Genomic DNA, 21,122 nt, shown 5'->3' with positions numbered 1-21,122 from the left:
TCTAGAAGTGTCTGTTGTACTATTTTGTTAGTTTTTACTTAAACTTGCTCAAAATAAAAGTTGGGAAACAGAAATAAATGTCATCTGGATTTTAAGCACCCCACAAACTTACTATAAGTGGATTTACTAGACTGATTTGACTCGCTAAGGTGGATAATGGCTATTTAATTTTACTTTTACATTTTCTTAAGATTTATACATTTATTAGAGAGAGACTCTCATGCACCCGTAGAGTGGAGTAGGGAAGGGGGAGAAGGAGAGAATCCAAAATAGACTTCCTGCTAAGTGCTGAGCCCAATGTGGGACTTGATCCCATGACCCTGAGGTCACGACCTAAATGGAAACCAAGAGTCAGATGCCCAACCAACAGAGCCACCAGGGTGCCCCTTTACTGATAACTTTTTAAAGTCCTGGTTAACAGTCTCATTCTAATACTTGAGAAATCCTTTATAGATGTATCTGATTCGTGTGTGTGTGTGTGTGTGTGTGTGTGTGTTTATTTATTTATTTGACAGACAGAGATCACAAGTACGCAGAGAGGCAGGCAGAGAGAGAGGAGGAAGCAGGTTCCCTAGTGAGCAGAAAGCCTGATGTGGGGCTCAATCCCAGGACCTTGGGATCATGACCCGAGGCGAACACAGAGGCTTTAACCACTGAGCCACCCAGGCACCCCTTCTTTGTGTTATTTCTTAATGTGCTAGAAACAGAATCTAGCTTTTTACTTTTACTTAAAACTTAAAAATAGGAGTTCATGGACGGACCTAGAGGGTATTCTGCTAAGTCAGAGAAAGCTGTACCCTATTATTTCACTTATATGTATAATCTATTTTTTTAAATATGTGGAATCTTAAAAACAAACAAAAAGCAGAAATAGACCCATAAAGACAGAGAGCTGACAGTTGCCAGAGGGGAGACTAGTGCAGGGATGGGCAAAGTGGGTGAAGGACAATGGGGGGGAGGGGTACGAGCGTCCGGTGGTGGAAAAGTAAGATACCGGGAGGAATGGAACAGCAGAGGGAATAGAGTCATTATTTTAATAGTGGTGACAGATGGTAGCTGTACTCGTGGGGAGCACAGCATGAGCATGGTAGGGTTCGACTACTATAATTTTCTTAATTATTTAGATGGACCAAAGTGGGGCCATGCTCCAGGAACCACTATATATCATTCTTCTCTACTAACCAGGCAAAATAGAAGACATTATACTAACTCACTATTTCATAGGTCTCAATGAACCTCTAGACGCATTTGCTTTTGTTCTTGAAATACAGATTAAAAATATGTTGGCTATTCTGCAACCAGATCGCTAGTACGGGGAATTTTCTCTTTCCTTCCACAAAGTTTTGGCAGGCTTCATTATATGCCAGCCTCCCAAGCAGGAGCTTCCCTCCACAAGCAACAGGACTGGGAAGGACAATCAGAAACCACTAGAAACACCAAGTCAGAGATCAAATATTGATGAACCTAAAAATAGGAAATACAAGAAACCCTACAGAGAACATACCTGGGAACTATCCCCCGCGATGTCCACGGACCTGCCCAAAGCAACCGGGAGGCTTGGATTCTGCGACTCTTGAGCAGATCTAGACATCCATGGGCACCCTGTCCCACCAATGATTTCACTTGAGGAAGACCAAGCGAGACTATGGTTCACTAGGTTGAGCCACATTTAGGTTCAAGACAGAGACTCAACCAGAGGCAAAATGCTATTCCCCACACTTCACTTTAAGGAATTGTTTTTGAATCTGTTGGCTTTCCCTGTGTACCTTGGCAGGTTCAAAAATTGCAATTGTTCATGTGTCAACTTCTCATGAGAAAAGGTACAACTTACGGTTGAAAATAAATTATATTATCTGTGCCACCAATACTTCATCTAGAGAAAGACGTTCATCTGAGCATGTGAAATGAGCAGCTCAGGGACGTAGGTAGAGAGAAATCCAGATCTATGTACACACACACATGCAAACACATGACAATTATCTGAAGCATCGTTATTTGTGCTTGCTTTACTACTTCTGAAAATATAGTAGTAGTAGAATAGTATAGCTATTCTGTCTCTCTTTATGCAGAACTGTAAAACTTAGAATTCAGATTTAACTCTTTTAAAGGCAATGCTAAATTCAGATTGAAACTGCTGGCTCATTCATCTAAAATCAGAACTTAAACACTCACATTTATTTATCATAAGGCATGCTTGGGAGACTAGAGTACTAATTCAAAAAATATTGCCCAAAAAGTACATATTGCTTACACAGTATTTTAGTCTCTTCCTGGAAAAAAATTACCGGACAGTCCATGTTTCCACACAGCCTGTGCAAATAACAAGCTAAGCTTGGATATTCTTGGGAAGTCACTCCTGTGGCCTGAAGGATGATTGAGCTCACCAGGGCCCCGCCTTTTCAGACTGTATGTAAAAAATTCGGTGCATTTTAACAAATTGTATTTTTGGATGCAGCTATGCCATAGGACTTAAAGAAAATAAATCGCTATCCCGAGATCAATGTGAAGTTTGAAAGTACTAGCAGGAAGCCAAATAATTGTCTATTAACTACTCACCAAATTTTAAGATACCTTACACAGATATTGCTAGAAGTCAAAGATGCATCACTGGATTCAAGAAACTTCCAAAATAACATGGGGTTTTTTGTGTGTTTTGTTGGGCCCAGATGTCAACCCCCAGAGTGGTCAAAATGGGCAAGAACGCTTCCAGGACAAGTGTACTGTGACAGCAGCTCCACTGTCCGTCCCTCCTTGGCCTCTCCTGGCCCTTGGTACCTAACTTCAGTACGCTCGGCCACGTGGGGTGTGTGTCCAAGTCAGACTCCCTAGACCACCCGAGCTCGGACTGCACATCTGTGGCGTGACTGGAGAATGTGCCTGGGACAAGCTGCCCCAGCTGATGCTAAGGGAGGTAATCTGGAATGCTCTCTGGGAAATCCCGCTTTAGAGACCTGTTCTTCCTCCTCAGGATCACTCGAATTATCCAGACCACCATGTACCCAGCATTTTCTAAATACTAATTTTCATGAAGATGGTTTCCTCGGGTGCATAATCTGCTTAGCTCCCTTCCTCTCAGCAGGCTTGCCACCGAGGAAATCAGCATTCAAGACACGATCAACATTAAAAAGAATTCAGTTAGTCATCACTAGTGAAAGAAAAAAAAAAAAGCCCAACAGTCTGTTCACCTTACTCAGAGGTTTCCAACACATTTTATTTTTGTCGACCACTGGTCTTTAGCTTTTGAGGACCAACATCTGTTTAAATCCCTAGAAAACGTCCAACGAATGTCCGTTCCGAAGCAGCCTTTTGGGTGCCGCACACCGTACTTATGGCTTGAGTTCCAGCTACACTTGCAAAAAGGCTGCCCTCTGGCTCCTGACGGAGGGCGCATCCAAAGGGAAGCCTCTTCGGGGGCGTCCTCTCCGCAGGGGTGGCTTCCTTTGGCAAGAAGATCTGTCGTCACGGCTTTGGTGCCCGGGCGCAGGAGGCATCAGAGACTCTCAGGGCCGGCGGCTGCTTCCCTCAGGCGGACACTCGAGGAGTCAGCGCGCTGCTTACTAACCACGATCCCTCCTTATGGTTTAGTGGGTTAAAATAGAAGGAAGCCTCTGTTTTTAAGTAACACAGATAAACACCTTTTTAGATCGTCTATTTGTTCTAGCACTACAAAATTTAATTCAAGAAAATATAGGTCCCATGAAAGACTTAAAAGTTTTATAAAACTAAAATCTAGTTTTCCCCAATAAATTGTACTTTTAGCCAAAACCCTCCCAACGCTTCTCAAATGATACTAAAGGGGGCATCTGATTATACAAGAGCAATAAAAAAAATTAAATATTTATTTGAATAACAAGTTTCAGTTCGAGCTGCGACGTTGGCAATGCAGATTTTTAACACAGATCACAAAAAGCGTGCACAAAAACGTACTGGCGCCAAGGACAAAATAATGCTAAGATTTCGGCTAAAGAACTGCTGAGTTCAGGAAAACAAAAGGCCTGAAATCACTATACAAAATATAAAATGTAGTAACCACTACCATCCACAGAACAGTCTTTATTATTGATTATATTTCAAAATTATTTGTGTAGTTAATTATAGACTGAATTGTAAAGGAGTATTATTATACATAAACCCCCTTCCGGAAGGCCGATTCCTTGTTGCACGAGCGAACATCTAATTACATTGCAGTAAGGATCCTTGCTTGCTGTCCATAAAGAAAACAGTTAATAGTATTACTGTAAATATTAGGAAGGCTACAAAAAAAGAAACTAGCTTTCTTTTTTTGTCTTCAAAGTGCTTTCCATGCAGAGTTAAGCACTTGCCTTGCTGAACTGAATACACTACTGGGGAAATGTCTTGGGTCAAAAGAGACACTCTTGAATGAGGAGACCGGGCTTTACAAAGCAAGGACTAGAAGGAACCATGCAACCCTCTCACTCATGGGATACCAATGTGTCACTTACCAGTTCCATCTTTTCAGAATACCATCCAAGACACTTACAAAAGACCAGACCGAGAATGATAAATACGCACAAAATGGAAAGACACCAACTGCTATCTGACACCACGACGGGCATGTCTGTGCTACGGGAAAGCACCTTTAAAAAGAGCCTATGCGGCAAGAGATAAGTGTCTAAAGATTCAAAATGAATCAACAGTATTGGATAACAATATAATTCTCAACTCAGAAGCTGCCTCAAGATTAGGTGCATCTTCAGTTAATGTAACAGGAAAAAAAGGCGATGGATTTTATTTTATTAATTGCATCCACTCACAAATCGACCTAAGGTCACCAGATGTGTAGACACAATGAGATTTTTTTTGTGGCCGTTTATAGTCTTTAATTGAAACGATGAAAAAGGAAATAGATCTATTTAAAAACAAAACCAAAGAGCTACTTGGGTTGAGATTAAGAGGTGGCCCCCGGGGTGGGGTTCACGTTCTGAGTGGCCACCTGCGGTGCGACTTCGATGATCCGGGGCTTGTCTATGATTCTGGCCGTGCGGTTGCCCTTCTCCACGATCCCAATAATCCATGCTTGGTGGCCTTCCCCGTATTTGGGAGACTTGATCTCTGCGCAGAACCGGGCGGCTTGCTCTCGCGGTAAACAGATGAGGAGGCCTCCTGGCAAAGGGAAAAAGAGAGAGAAAGGATCATCGTCTACTGGGATGCCCTGTTGGTGGTTTCTGGGCTGCTGGCTTTCCAGGGCACATCCACCCCCACCGCCGGCTGGCCACCAACCCGTTTCTGCCTCTAAGTGAGCCACCCTTTTCAGTCAACAGACTTTCCGCTGATGACACGGTAGAGCAATGTGCGGCTTCTTGGTGAACAGCTTACTCTATTAGAGGAACACATGCAGTGAACCTTAAACTCTGAAAATGACCTCGTGAATCCCTGAACATCGTGCACAAGTGAGGGGTCTGAGGGCTCAGTAACACACGTGGTAGCTACTTTCTTCTTCCCACACTAAAAGTACTTAAAACCGAAAACGAACTTTTCTTTTTTGACTTGATTTTCTACGTGGATTCCTCCTTTTATAAAAAAAGACTTTTCTGTATTTTTTTTTTAACTTAAAAGTTAAGATCATGAAGAGGTGTATGTCTCAAAGTACTAAAGGTCCTGTCACTGGCTCTGTTGCCTCCAAAAGAGCAAAAGCATAAAATATGTTACAAAAGCCTTCACCACAATGTCGCTAGCTAGGACAGAAAATTTTATGTATTCTTAAGTAGAAATAATACAATCAGGAAAAAATATAGATCTATACTTATCAAAAAGTAGAAACTTCTCATTTTTGAGTAAAGGAAACAAAAGGAATTTGATGGTACTATTTGTTTGTTCTTTCAACACTTATTCCAGGCCCACTAGGTGGCGGACACTGTTCTAGCCAGATGCGGAACCAACAGTTCCCACTGCCCGCCTGGAACTTTCTTACTAGAAACTGGATTTTGGTTTGTTGTTGTTTTAAGGACAGGAAACTGCAGGCTCCTGGACAGAGGCCGTGGGAAGCCTATAGGCAAAGCGCAGGCCTGCCTAGCTGGCGGGTGGGCAGAGCTCTGTGGTCTCGCCTCTGGCTGTACCCCCAGAAGCCCACTGAGGCACGGATAGAATTCCTGCGCACTGGGCCCACCCTAGACTGCCAAAGTCAGGTTTCCTGGGGGTCGGGTGTAGGCACTGGTATTTTTAAATCCCCAGATGATTTCACTGCTTTGTTAGGGCAGGGAAACTATGAAGTTTGAAAGAAAAGAGAAATATGAAAAATCGAAAAGAGTGGGAGGATATCCAGAGCGAAATACAAGAGTCCAGGTAAAGGGCACTCTGGAGACATCACATACTACCTCATTCTTAAAATAGCAATTTTGGACATTTTCTTCAAGGAAAAAAATAGCATGTTCAATGTAACCTATAGGGAATCACAGTTCATTCAAATGCTAAGTTTCCTAGGAAAGCCGAGGAAGGACTCATTTCCCCATATTCTCCCTCCCTCCTGTCCTGTCACCAAAAAAGCCACGGAGTTTCATGCCGCCGGATCACACACAGACGGGCAGGAGTCGGGTGACCTACAGCCCCCAGGGAAGCTGAGGACATTCGTGTGAAGAAGGCCTAGGTTATCTGCCAGCACTGACCTCACACACAGTGGGGTCGTGCTCATGTACTTGGCTTCCTCCTTGTCAGGGGAATTTCCGTTAGCCTCGCTAGTTTAATCCTCAGGTCTGGGCCCAGGATCCTTGTACCTGATGTCTCCGGGCAAGTCCCGTGCATGAGGCCAAACATGTTTCCACAGGCCTTGCTCACAGCAGCCATCTTGGCCAGGACAGGAAGGTTGTGGATCACGAAGGACACCTCATTCCTCTGCTGCTTGGCCAGGTTCTGCGCATGACCCAAAATTCCAAAGCCCGTGATATCAGTGGCAGCGTGGGCATTGAATGTGTGCATGAGCCCGGCAGCTAAGAGAAAACAGAGGAGCCATTTATTATCTGCTGACATAAATGAAGATGGACAAAAAAGCCGCCTTTCCTCAACTCAAAATTTTGCACACTTTGATCTCAAAATTGCAAATTTGTCAGGGTGGTGGCATACTGGAATAATGAAAATGTAATTTCTAAAACAAAACAAAAAAAAGATCAGAGTGAAGTTTTGAAAGCAGATTTTTTTTTTTAAGATTTTACTTATTTGAGATAAAGCAAGAAAAAGAGAGAGAGCATGAGCCATGGGGAGAGGCAGAAGGAAAAGCAGGCTCTTCTGAGCAGAGAGCCCGACGTGGGGCTCAATCCCAGGACCCTGAGAACATGACCTGAGTTAAGGCAGATGCTTAACCAACTGACCTACCCAGGCGCCCTGAAAGCTTGTTTCTTATTCTACAAGAACCATTTAGAACTATCAGCAGCTTCAATCAACAGTAATTTTCCAGTAAACAAACAAACAAAAAATCTGTTCAGAAGAATCAGATCTAAGCCATTCTAAAATCAAAGAACAAGACTTTTTAAGACAGACGTAATTCAAAGCACTATTATAAGTGACTTGCCTAGAAGGTTAAATTTTCTAATTAAAAAAAATAGTTCTCCAGTTTTAGGTTTAAAGAAAATTGAGCAGGATTACCAGAGGTTCCCGTATAGTCCTGCCTTCTTCTCCCATTATTATTGTTATTATTATTATTTTTTAAAGATTTTATTTATTTATTTGACAGAAAGATCAGAGTAGGCAGAGAGGCAAGAGCTTGATCCCAAGACCCTGAGATCATGACCTGAGCCAAAGGCAGACGCTTAATGCACTGAGCCACCCAGGTGCCCTGCCCCTTCTCCCATGATTAACATCTACATCTGTTACAAGGGATCCAAGCCATTACTGATGCATTAAGTGAAGCTCATAGTTTACATAGACACCCACTCTTGATGCTGTACAATTTCCGGGTGCTGACGAGTGTACGATGTGTCCCCATGATTGCAGTATCATATAGACTAATTTCACTACCCTAAGAATCCTGTGCTCTGCCTACTCAACCCACCCCTCTCCCCAACTCTTGGCAACCACTCATCTTCCAACTGTCTCCATAGTAGTGTCTTTTCCAAAATACCAGAACTGGAATCAGAATATTTTTTCTTTTCAGATTGGCTTTTTTCACTCAGAATGATGTGTTTAAGTTTCCTCCACATCTTTTATGGCTTGATAGCTCATTTCTTTTTAGAACGGAGTACTATTCTATTGTCTGGATGGACCTGTTTACTTACCCATTCACCTGCTGAAGGACTTCTTGGTTGCTTCCAAGTCTTGGCAAATATGAATAAAGCTAGGACAAACATCCGTGTGCAGGTTTCCGGGCGGAGAGGTTTCAGTTCAGTTTGGTAAATACCAAGGAGAATGATGCTGGATCATATTAGTGTTTCTTGTAGGACTCTGTGGGGTATAAGGACTTTCTCCCAGTCTGTGGCTGGTCTCCTTTCTTAGCGTCTTTCACTGAGAAGTATTTTTATAAAGTCCAATTTCTCAATTTTTTCTTTAATGGATCGTGCTTTCAGTGCTATATCTAAAAAAGTCATCACTAAACCTAAGGTCACCTGCATCTTCTCCGAGGTTACCTTCTAGAAATTTAACAGTTTGGGTCTATGATCCATTTTGAGTTAATTTTTATGAGAAGTGTAAGGTCACTGACTTGAATTTCTGCCTGCGAATGTCCACTTGTTCTGAGCCATTCGTTGAAAGGGTGATCCATTCTCCATTGAACCACCTTTCCTCTGTCAAAGATCAAACTACGATTTTTATGGGTCCATCTCTGGACTGTGTATTCTGTTCCACTGATACATCTATTATCCTCTGACCAGTATCACACTGTGGTGATGACTGTAGCTTACACCGTCTTGGAACTGCTCTTTGGTGTCTGTCCTCCAAATGCTCTTCAACACTGTGTTGGCTGTTCTGAGTCTTTCCCCTCTGTATATAAACTCAGAATCAGGGGCGCCTGGGTGGCTCAGTGGGTTAAGCCTTCAGCTCAGGTCATGATCCCAGGGTCCTGGGATCAAGGTTTGCATTGGGCTCCTTGTTCAGCAGGGAGCCTGCTTCTCCCTCTGCCCCTCCTCAATCTCTCTCAAAAAAATAATTTTTAAAAAAAAAAAAAAAAAAAAAACCCTCAGAATCAGTAATAACTGGCTAGGATTCTGAAGGAGACCACACTGAAACCATACTCCAAGTTGGGAAGAAGTGACATCTTGACAATAGTGAGTCTTTCTATCCCTGTGCCTCGAAAACTTCTCCATTATTTACATCCTCTTTGACTTCTGCCATCAGTTTTACAGACTTTCTTTACATGGAGCACATACTTTGTTAGATTCATATTGAATTATTTCATTTTGGGGGGGTAAATGAAAGTCTAATTTTTAAAAAATTAAATATCTCTTTCTCATGAAATAAAATACACCCTACGTTTACAGGAGTACCCTGGAGGAAATGTGGGTTTTTTGGGCAAATATTCTCTTTGTAGTCCAACATTCTCAACCACAGAGGTGGAGAGAAGAATTGACATTTTCTGGTCCATCGTGGTAGTTAGGCAACCAGACATCCCATTCTGTTAATGCATTTGCCCCAGGGCAGTGGGGTAAGAAGCCAAGACCTCCACTTCAGAAGCTCTTCCTGGTGTCATCTTGGGAGAGCTTAGAGGCCCAGAGGATACAAGAGGACACACGCGGACTCCTAGTCAGTAACAGGGATTCCATTTTTAAGGTACTCATCACCACCTTGTCCCTGCAAAGGGAACTCCTGCCGCTAATATTTCCTATGGACATTTTAATGAAACACAGAAGCAGAGAAGAACAGTACAACAAACTCCTGTGTACCCAACAAAACCCAGCTTCATTCACTACCACCTTTCCCCTAGGGTTCCTTCTCTTCTGGACTACTTGTTCCGGGACGGGAGTAGGGTGGGTGGATCACTTTATTTTATTTATTTTTTATTTGACACAGAGAGATCACAAGTAGGCAGAGAGTCAGGCAGAGAGAGGGGGAAGCAGGCTCCCCACTGAGCAGAGAGCCCAATATGGGGCTCGATCCCAGGACCCTGAGATCATGACCTGAGCCGAAGGCAGAGTTTTAACCCACTAAGCCACTCAGGCGCCCAAAGGGGTGGATCACTTTAAAGCAAACCCTAGTCCTACCACTTCTCCTGTAAATATTTTGATATGTAGCTCTTAAGGAGTTACGTATCAAATAGATCTTAACCATAATACCACTGTTATTCCAATGCAATTAATATTGTATGTAACAGATCTCTCTTAAACCTCTGAATTTTTAAGCTTCCCCTTTTCTCCCCTATGCCCTCTGTTTGTTATGGAAATGGAGTCCCTAGAAGTTCCTGCATTCTGGATTTGGCTGTCCTCCCTGATGAGATAGATTCAAGTTCTTTTTTTCTGGCAAGACTACTTCGTTGGCAGGGATAAGGAGCACTTGTCACCTCCACTTGAACCTTTCACCTAATGGTTTTAGCAGCTGTTAATGCTTGTTGAGATTCCTTAAATCAAAGCGGGCAGCAAAAGTGGCAAGTGTGTGATTCAATCATTTCTCCTGCATTAATGAGAAGTGACTATTCTAAAGAGTTTAAAAAACAATTGTTTGGATTTCCTGAAGTACAGCCCATACAAGAAAGGTGAAATGTGGGACTGATTCCTTTAATTTATTTTCAGGATGCACTGGTGTTCTAGCAACTTCCAAAGGTGGTGGCCCAAAATGTTAATTATTGCTATGGTTTCACTGATGTTTAGGGATGTGCTTCCGCTGGCTTCAGTCACTCTCCTTGCTGATGTCCACACGGCCCTCCTCCCCATTTGATTGGCGGGAGCCTCTCGAGTTCTGGTGCAGTGACATGACCCCATCAGTTGACACCTCCATTACTTTCAGGCACAGGAGGTCCCAGGCTTATCTTCTGTACTTCCTTTCCCAGAGCTGGAATCCGCTGTTTCCCCAGGGAGTGCTGGCACTTTTTCGTGGGAAATGTTAATTTTCGGATTAGAATCTGGGCACTACAAGTTCATTACTACGGGCTTATTATCACTTCCAGGCTTGGAGATAAACATATTTGGGGGGAAAAAATAGTCCTGAGTTCATACTGATGATTCCAAAGTAAAGATTATAGTTTTTAACAACTTAGCTTCTTCAGTCTTCTTTTTATTCTTAAAATCTTTGCTGCAAATTGTATTAACTTATTTGCTTTCAGGGGCGCCTGAGTGGCTCAGTCAGTTGAGCATCTGCTTTTGACTCAGGTCACGATCCTGGGGTCCTAGGATCAAACCCTGTTGGGCTCCCTGCTCAGTGGGGGAGTTTGCTTCTCCCTCTCCCCCGCCCCTCTCACCTGCTGATTCTCTCTCTCTCAAAATAAATCAATATTCTCACAAACGCAGGCCCGGTGAATACAATGAGATTTCTTTGTGGGATTTTGTCCCAAGGATACACATTGAAAATATCGGGCTCAAAGTGACTTGAAATAATTTTTCCCCGTGTGGTTTTGCCACTAATTTAATATGTTAGGCAGCTTTTAAAAAAATTTGGTTTAGAATTGTAAGCAATGTTATTTTTTACATAATTTTTAACCATAGAAAACATTCATTCTGAAGGCAAACTACAAAAAGTTCTACTTCCTCTTACATGGAACTATTTAAAAAAAATTTTTTTTTAATTTATTTATTTAACAGAGAGAGAGAGAGAGAAATCACAAGTATGCAGAGAGGCAGGCAGACAATGAGGGAAGCAGGCTCCCTGCTGAGCAGAGAGCCTGATGTGGGGCTTGATCCCAGGACCCTGAGATCATGACTTGAGCTGAAGGCAGACACTTAACCCACTGAGCCCCCCACGTGCCCCTATGTGGAACTACTTTTATTCGGGATTCATTTTCCCATTGTTCTTTGTGAAAGTATAAAATACATATTATTAACATAAGAATGCACAAAATGTAGCCTACCATATATGTTCTTCTGTCCCTTTCTTGTTTGATTATATCTTAGAGCATCCAGGAATAAAGAGCCTGCTTTCCTTTTAATGGCTGTATAGTATTCCACAGTGACCATGTAGACTAGACAACTCTATAACCTACTGGTGGACATGTAGATTGTTCCCCTTTTTTGCAATTATAATTAGTGCTTCAATGCATAGTCTTATAGACCTGCCATTTCATATTTTGGCCACTGCAGCTTTGAGGCAGAGTTATATAAGTAGGACTGCTTAGGTCAAAATAAATGTACACATAATTTGCTACATATGATCAAATACTCCCTCATAAGCTTCTGCCATGTTGTCACTACCAGCTGTGCATAAAAATTAAGGACAGGGAATCTTAAATGCTCAAATACAAGGAAACTGAAAATTCCTACAAATAAAAATTAATCCATTACAAATCCCTTACTGTTAAATGACTTAACTTAAAGAATCAGAAAAGGGAAAAAGACTCCTTGTACAGTTTAAATTGCACAGGAATAGAAAGGAAAAGCCTTGGTGGTAAGTGAAGAGAGCATCGGGGGACAAAGAATTAAACAATTATGATGTTACTTTGGAACAGGGCCAAAGAAATAATCCTGGAATGCAGAAAACAAACTATGGAAAAATTTGATGCCCCAAAAAACTATTCAGGAGTGGGCAAAAGGTAAATTATGGTGTACCTCTCTGGTAGACCATCCAGGCATTAAAAATTGTGTTCTAGGATTATATAATGTGAAAAAAAGAACTCAAAAAGCAGACTCAAATGCAAATAAAATGTACGATAATCACTAGCTCAGAACATGAACAATAAAACATTAAGACAGTAAGCCCCGACCAACCACAGGAAAAAACCCTGGAAGGAAACACAAATATACAGTAAGAGAAGATGTTTTGGAGGGTGAAGACTATGGAAAAAGTTTCTTCTCTCCTTTTTTCATTTTCTAAGAACTTCTATAATCCGCATGTCATATTATTACAGTAAAAAATATACATACAATAAATGGGAAGAGAAAACACATTACAGAAATTTTCTAAAAGCAGTGGACCACTGGATGCCATCGTGTGTAGGGCCCCCGGAAACAGTGAGCACCGGCCACAAAAGCCACAGCACCGCTGACCGCTTACACGTAGTATCCCAGAAGCCCTGTCCTAGAAAGTTCTCAGCGGGAACCTGAATGCCCACCAGCAGTAGACCACACAAGTCAGTCACAGAGTGGAAAAGTATACAGCGGAGAAAATGAATTAAATACAAGTACATATACCAGGAGTAACGCTCCAGAACGAAACAAGAAAAACACATAGGTAGGATTCAAATAAGCAAAAATTTTAAAACTAACTGCTTAAAGATACAAGTCTCTGTGATGAAAAGACTTTACAGTGTAGGGAATGAACACGAGATTCAGAGCAGTAGCTGGGTCTCCCCCGCCCCCGCCCCAGCAGCAGTCCTGGAGCTGAGTGTGGGAGGGGTAACTCCGGGCTTCCAAGGCCAGACTCTGTTTCTCACACCAGATGGTGCTGCATTGCTGATCCTGAAGCCCTGCACAGATTTTATAAAGTTCTTTTGTATAAACTTAGGATCTCATAAAAAAAAATTAACTTAAGAGGGGAAAGGCAAATATTGGGGGAAAAAAATGTTCTCACATTTTTAAGAACCTTTAAAACCAGAGTGTCAGTCATCAAGATCTTTTCAGATCTTTTCAGATCTGCTGGTCAACCCTAACATTTCTTCTTCTTTAAAACAACCGAAGACTCCATGATTAAGTATTAAATACAAAATGATTTGGAGAAAGGTGAAGAACAGAGGGAATAAGACAAATAAAATCCATTCAAATGCATTTCTTTCTTTTTTTTTAAGAGAAGCAGAGTCAAGCAGACTCCAAACCCAGCAAGGAGCCTACTCGGGGCTCGATCCATAACCCTGAGAGACTGTGATCTGAGCTGAAATCAACAGTCAGACTCTTAAGCCTCCGAATCATACAGATGCCCCACATTCAAATCCATTTCTGGTTGGTGGCTTAGGGAACCCTGAAAAACTAAACGAAGAGTGGTTTTTTTTTGTTTTGTTTTGTTTTAGTAGGCTCCATGCCCGACATGGAGCTCAGTGCAGGGCTTGAACTCACGACCCTGAGATCAAGACCTGAACTGAGATTGAGAGCCCAATGCTCAAACAACTTAGCCACCCAGGTACCCCAAAGAGTGACTTTTTTTAAGGAAAAGATTTCTGAACTTCATTTTTCAAGTTACAAAATAAAATGTCACCCAACCCACATCCTTAAATACAACATGCCAATAATGATGAGAAAGAAAATTGGTTTTTCCAGAAAAAAAAAAAATCATAAAAATTTCCATCACTGAGCTTATCAACATTGATGAAATGTGGTACTGGAGAAAAAGCAGTGTTTACAGTTATACAGTTTTGGGTCTGAGAACAGGATCTGCCCGTATTAATGCATCTCCTCTCGGGCAAAGGGGAGAAAGAAGGTCGAGTTCTCATGATTACGAAAGAAAGGTCTGTGAGGCACCGTAAAGAAATCTAGCACGTGGTATACAAAGTGAACTCATCCGGTCCACGTTTAACGAAGACCTACAGTGAGATCGAGTCCCTCGTTCTTCGAAGCACCGGGGCCACCACAGGGAACAAAACCAGTGGAAATCCCCGCCCTCTGGAAGCTGACATTCTACATGCTGGCTCGCTTCTAAAACATCTGCACAGAAGCTTTTCTAGAAACACTTCCTCTGGCATGTCAGAGGTCAGGCCTTCAAAGACCCAGGAGAAGAGCTTCCTTCTTAATTACACAATATGCCTGATATTTTCTACATCCATATGAAAGCCAAGAAAGGGGGGAGGGAGCATAAGATGCTTGAACTGTATCAAGTAATTCCCTTGGCAAGCCTTGCTGCTTTCTAGAAGATGAACTGTGGTTCTTGAACTTTCCTGTTTCATTTTAATCTGCTTTTGAAACCGTGTGGTACACCAAAGCACTCGCTCATTTACGGTGCATAAAGACTGTGGAACAGCCTCAATCTCTTACTTAACTGTTCAGAGACGATAGATAATAATACTTGAATGTGTCATAAGCAGTAGTCCCACTAAAGCACTGTGGGGCCCTGAGCAAGTTACCGCTCCGTAACCAGACGAGCCCTCCCACCCCAGTACCTGTTCTGTTGAGCCTCGCCATGTTCATCATTGCCTCCTGGTACGCCAACTCGACGTCTTCTTGGGTGACCACTAGTTTAATCTTATTCCATTTTTCAGGCTAGTAACAGGAATAGAGGTTAGGAGGAAAAGGGGGGAAAATGTGATTAATCTTCTAACCACTTGAAGAAAAAGAATACTTGGGGGGGTCATTTTCTGGGGGTTTGTTTACCTAATTTTGTACATAAAGTTAGGTTTCCAACTTCTTGTGACCAGTGTTTTAGGTGCCCCCATTGGACGCTGAATCATGCAATCTTTTCTGTTTTCCACCCCCCTCCTGTGGTCCAGTCGTGCAGCTTCCTGGCCACATAAGCCCAGCAGGACACAGGGCTGCAGAGAGAGGCTGCGCGAGCGCCAGGGTGCCTTCTTCCCATGGTAGGGCGCAGATCACTCCGGGAATAGTTCCCAATGTCCTTTGCCGCTCTCCTCTAACAAGCTGATGACCTGCGTTTTCATACAATTATACTTTTACTGTCTTTACCTAAATTCTGCATTGAGCCATCCTGACGGACAGACGAGGGCGAAAACAGCTTTGACTACGTGTGCCCTGAGGACAGTCTTGGGTAACCACAAAGGAGGTCACAAAGGTCAGGAGAAAATTAGTTTCCTTTTTCCTCAGTCTGATTTCCAAAGACTCTAGCATCATGATACCATCATCCTGCTCCATGAGTGGCCATCATCCAGGCATCTGGTTTTTTTAATAACACCGAATAATCCACCACCCAATGCAGTCACTGAAGTCCAACCATGTGCTCCTCCCTTAACCCACAGGTCCCCGAATCTCCCCCAGAGCTAACAACTAATTAAATTTTAAATTCATCTTTCTCCTACCATACAAAATGAAGTATTCTCATACATATAGATGCCAAAACAATATATTCTTTGGTTGCTTCTGACCTTTATGAAAGGGCATTATGTGTTTATGTAATTTTTGGATCTTTCTCTTTTCAATTCTGAGCATTTAAAAAAACAAACAAACCAAAAAAGTAAAGGTGGTGTCAGGTCGGGGGTAGGGAGAAGGATCCCAAACCCCTCATCTTAAGAGGCTCCTCTGCCTCACCTGCTTCCTTGCTAAGAGACTCCGATCTCAGCAGTCACACGGAGAGTTACTGTGGACTGCTGGCCGGTTATGGCCTCCCGATCTGACTTAGAGATCGAACTTGATGGGAGGTCTCCCCTCCTCACTGGATGGAAGGGAAAAGTAACTCAAGGAAGTGGCTCAGAGATTTTTCTCTACTCTGCCATAACTAGGAAGATATATCTGCTTGATCAATAACATAAAATTATTATTCGTTTTCAACTGTTTCTCAGAAATGGTAGGTTCAGATGACAGCGGCAGAAATTAAAAGCACCAAGCTATATGAGGATAAGCTACAACTGTATTAATTTTTGAATTGTGGCAAGGAGAAGATCCCTAAATGAAGTGTGATCATAGCTCAGCAGAAAAGTGACTCAGGATAAACATCTTCATATTCTAGAGGTTTTCTCTACAAGGTAATTATTTATCAAAATGTTTGAGTTACTTATTAGTTTAAAAAGACAACACAACCAAACACCTCATGAATAAAATTAAATTGTCAGCAACGCTACCTGTATTTATACCCCCAAACACTACACTTTCCATATATTCTCCTATGATTTCTTTTAGTGATGCTTAAGACATGGAGATAAAGCACTCGATATGTGGAACTCTGATTTAATAAAAGAAGACAGCCCCCAGAATCTGTGAAGGACATGGCTAACACTCTACTCCCTGGTGGTGGAGCTGAAGAAGCTCATTTCTGGAAGCCAGAGTGAAGACATGGGGACGATCTAGGTCTGAAACGTGCGAATGCATCTAAGGGGCAACGCTCGCTCCGGAGCAGACACGTCTCGATAAAACGTACTCCGGCACGAGCAGACCAAGGAGACACTCGTCCGATCTGAGGAGCAGAGTGAATGCCCTGCTCTCCACACCCATCAACATGCTGTCCACCCCGCCCCCACGGCAGGCGGTCCTCCACTCACAATGTCCAGCCACTGGTGCACGGCCACGGCCACCTGCGTCCCCAGGGGCTTCGTCAGCACTAGCACATCCCCTGGCACCGCATTATCTGGCCTGAAAAGAACAAGTCAGTTCAGTGTAATCAAAGAGGTAACTCACTAGCAATAGAACAGGAGGAAGAAAAGCCTGGTAAAACGGCAGTAGAACCTTCATTGCGACTTGCCACTGAGGCCATTGCTAGAGCAGAAACACTGAAAGGACTGAAGGGTCTGCAAATTACCTACAGGATCGTCCACACCCCCAAGGAGTGGACGAAGAAGCAGACCACAGCCTTCGAAGGCAAAGGTCTCACTGGGTCACACCTGTGTGCTTCCTTAGTAGGGACCCACCATGGTTCTGGGGCAACAAGCCTTCTGACACCAAGCCCGTTTCTCACTATCACTTGTGAGGTAGAGACGCAGTGGGATGGGGCTCCAATCGGTGAGTCTAATGTTCTGGTGATTTCAGCAAAGTTTGCAAATTCAAACTGACCAACACTAGGTTCCCTAGTTGGCATCCAGACAGACAGGCCAACCTTAAAAACACAAAGTCCGACCCCCCAAGTGAAACCCCTGTCACACTGCATCCTCACTGAGGGTCTTCCTTATGTCAGTTCAAGCTGACCACCCAGCCACTCTGTCATCTGACGGGAGAGGACTCAGATACTCACCCATGTTGGGTCACCAAGCCAGGGGCACAGACTTAAAATCAACTGCTAGCTCCCCAGCTCACCCTATGATCTCTCTATCCACTGTTAGCTTTGAAAAATGTTCACCTGGTAATGGTATCTAAGAAACTCCTCTTCCAAAAACTAGGCTTTAAGACATTAGTGTCTTTCAGGTGTGACTCAGCTGCACTTCAGCGCTGGTAGGTTCTTAGAAGACACAGGTCATGTGCCAGCCACAAACCTGACTATCCACAACTGCCGGGTGATTTTCAAGTTCACGGGCACTACTGGAGGCACATATACTCAGGTGGGCAGGCTCCTTCCTGTCTGACAAACTAAACATAGCACTGTTGACCAAAAAAACCCACTGAAGCTTGTTTTGTTATGTTTTCCTCTCTCATTTTTGCAATGGCTTAAGTTCTTTTTCTACCGAAAAGCTGAAATGTGGGAGGCAGTGGACCCTGGGATCTTCTGTCCTCTCTGTGTGGAAGCTTGAGAACCAGCAACACATAACACAGGAAAACAAAACTCTGGTGTAAGTAAAATGCAAGACCCATCATGTGAAAGCTATCAGAAAATGTCTCTAAAATGAGCTCCCATCAATTAAAAAATGGGCAAAAGACATGAATATATGAAAAACATGCTCAACTTGCATCACGAAGGAGTAAGGTTTATGCCACCAAACAGAACAAGAGGGTTGCACGGAGTGTTGGTGGGGAGGTGGGGGCTGGGACACTCTTGTTCACTGCGGGCTGAGCCTCTACACAGGCCAGTCTGGAGAGACTGATGATGATCACTCTGCATGTATATCTGACCTAGCTATTCTTTTTGAAGAAGTTCTTACTAAGAGTCAGGCACATGCAAAGTGATGTACGTATCAGGTTACAATGAAATACCATTTGCAAAGTCAAAATAAACTGATTAATCTAAATGTCAATATTAAATTGGCTCAAACGGCTCCCTCGCCCAGTAAGGGAAACCCGGTGATGAGGAGGAGCAGAGGCCCTGGCACTGCAGATCTCTATCTTCTGAACACAAGTCATGTGAACACGGAGCCTGCTAGTACTTAAGTACTCATGCACAAAAAAAGGCGAACGGGTGTCCCGGTGGCTCAGGCGGCCCCATGTCAGGCGCCCTGCTCTGCTCGTGCTCACCTGCCCTCTCCCATAAATAAAATCTTAAAAAAAAAGGTAAACAAATGGAGTTTCTTCTTTCTTCATAAAATGGGACATTTTCCATTCTTAGTAAGACATCAAACATGTGAAGTTAACAACTTACGTCGAGAGAATCCTTCAAAAAAAAAAAAGAGAGAGAGAGAGAGAGAGAGAGACTCTTCCCTGAAGATCTAGAAATGACCAGAAAGCACATGAACAGATCATACAATCAGCTACCAGGGAAATGCCAGTTTCACACAGGGACGCAGATGCCCTCGTGCCCGCGAGGATGGCTATTCTTAAACACATAGACCGGGGAATGAGGACTAGTGAGGATGTGGACACAGGCATTCTCCTATGCTGTGGTTTTGAATATAAAATGGTGCCACCGTTAGAAACCAGTGTGATGGTGGCTCAAGCTACACAGTTACCACGTGACCCGGTAATTCTCAGGTACATCACCGTGGGAAATGCAATGTTATGTCCACAAAAAATGGCACATAGAGGTTCACAGCAGCATCATCTGTAACAGGTAGAAACAACCCAAAGGTCCATCAACTGTGAACACATGAACACGCGCTGGTCTACCATACCATGGAGTGTCATCCAGCCATAAAAAGGCACAAAGCAGTGACACACGCCATGACACGGAGTCTGGAAACGTCACGCTAACTGAAGGCAGCCAGACCCCAAATACTGAAAGGGCCTAGGATTCCATTTTTCTACTTATCAGAAATGGTAAAAATGGGCAACTTCACAAGGCAGAAAGTAGATCAGTGGTTTCCAGAACACAGGGGGAGCAGGGAGTTGGGAGTGACTGCTTATAGGCAGAGGGTTTCTTTTTGGGGTGATCTAAATGTTCTGGAATTGGACAGTGGTGATGGGTACACAACCTTGTTAATACTAAAAACCAGAGAAGAATATATTTTAAAAAGCTGAATTTTGTGGGGTGCTTGGCAGTCAGTTAAGCATCTGACTCCGGTTTTGGCTCAGGTCCCGTGTCAGGCTCTGTGCTCTGAACGAGTCTGCTTGCCCGCCTCCCTCCCCCTCCGCCCCTCCCTCTACTTTCTTTAATAAATAAACAAATAAGCAAACAAAAAAATAAAGGATTTTTTAAAACGTTGAATTTTACGTGATGTGAATTTTGTTATATGAATTGTACTTCGGTTTAAAAAACCCCACAGGGGCACCTGGGTGGCTCAGTTGGTTAAGCGACTGCCTTCGGCTCAGGTCATGATCCTGGAGTCTCAGGATCGAGTCCCGCATCGGGTTCCCAGCTTGGCAGGGAGTCTGCTTCTCCCGCTGACCTCTCTCCTCTCATGCTCTCTCTCTCATTCTCTCTCAAATAAATAAATAAAATCTTTAAATAAATAAAAATAAAAAAAAATTAAAAACCCCACAAAATAAAAAAAAATAGGAATAAAGTACTGCTATGTGCCACAAAACGATGACCCTTAAAAATAGCATGCTAGTGTCACGTGACGTGAAAGAAGGCAGAATGGGAGTCGGAGAACGTGGAGTGACAGCGAAGGGGGATGGGCTCCCAGCTGGGGTGACAAAACGTTCTACAATCCTCGCTGGTGACAGGTATCTAACTGTGACACACCACTGATGGGATATGAATTTATATTTCAATAAATCTTTACAAAAAAAGAAAAAGAAAGGCAGAACCAGGCCAGGTGATGGGAAAACAAAATATGCTTACATGATGAATTCATTGGGCTGGCAGACAGTTGTGGCCACTCCTCCCAGCACGATCCAAGGGTTTAATACCGTCTGGCCACCAGTCACAGACGTTCCTGCCTCCTCTGCTGCATCTTTAAAACCCTGTATAATTAGGGGCATCACTTTATCCCTTTCCTAGGGTTTAAAAGAACACAAATTAAAAGTCACGTAACTCAGTTCAAAACCCAGAAAAGAGAATCTACGCTTATAGTTATAAAAAAAGGATCATAAAATCCTACAGGGGGTCCTGTGGTTTACAGCCAGGGTTGGGGATCAGAGGAAAAAGCAGGGAGCACTTACACTGTAGCCATTTTTTATCAGAAGTTGGAAGGCGCTCTAGGTTACAACGTGGATAGAGCCCAGTCATCACGGAATTTAAAACTGGAATTTAAAACTGGAATTTGA

The 21,122-nt window shown here is 43.1% G+C and overlaps 1 protein-coding gene across 5 annotated transcripts in view; it reads right to left on the bottom strand.

The window, feature by feature from the left end:
- Positions 1 to 3,175: 3,175 nt before the first annotated feature.
- Positions 3,176 to 21,122, bottom strand: part of SEPHS1 (selenophosphate synthetase 1) — a 29,909-nt gene continuing 11,962 nt past the window's right edge. For 3 of the 5 annotated variants that reach the window (XM_059404298.1, XM_059404299.1, XM_059404300.1), the window contains exons 5-10: positions 20,698 to 20,852; positions 17,156 to 17,246; positions 15,110 to 15,209; positions 6,732 to 6,944; positions 4,955 to 5,124; positions 3,176 to 3,573 (exon numbers count right to left, since the gene is read on the bottom strand). In XM_059404298.1, coding sequence (XP_059260281.1) covers positions 3,523 to 3,573; positions 4,955 to 5,124; positions 6,732 to 6,944; positions 15,110 to 15,209; positions 17,156 to 17,246; positions 20,698 to 20,852 — 780 coding nt within the window. In that variant the 3' untranslated portion in view covers positions 3,176 to 3,522. Of the gene's footprint in view, positions 5,125 to 6,731; positions 6,945 to 15,109; positions 15,210 to 17,155; positions 17,247 to 20,697; positions 20,853 to 21,122 lie in introns of all 5 variants that reach the window. The other 2 variants (XM_059404302.1, XM_059404301.1) reach the window with 2 other exon arrangements.

Source organism: Mustela nigripes, chromosome 6 (assembly GCF_022355385.1).
Source record: "Mustela nigripes isolate SB6536 chromosome 6, MUSNIG.SB6536, whole genome shotgun sequence".
Classification (NCBI taxonomy): Eukaryota; Metazoa; Chordata; class Mammalia; order Carnivora; family Mustelidae; genus Mustela; species Mustela nigripes.
Note: the sequence above shows the minus strand (reverse complement) of the source record. Positions and strands in the feature narration are given on the sequence as shown.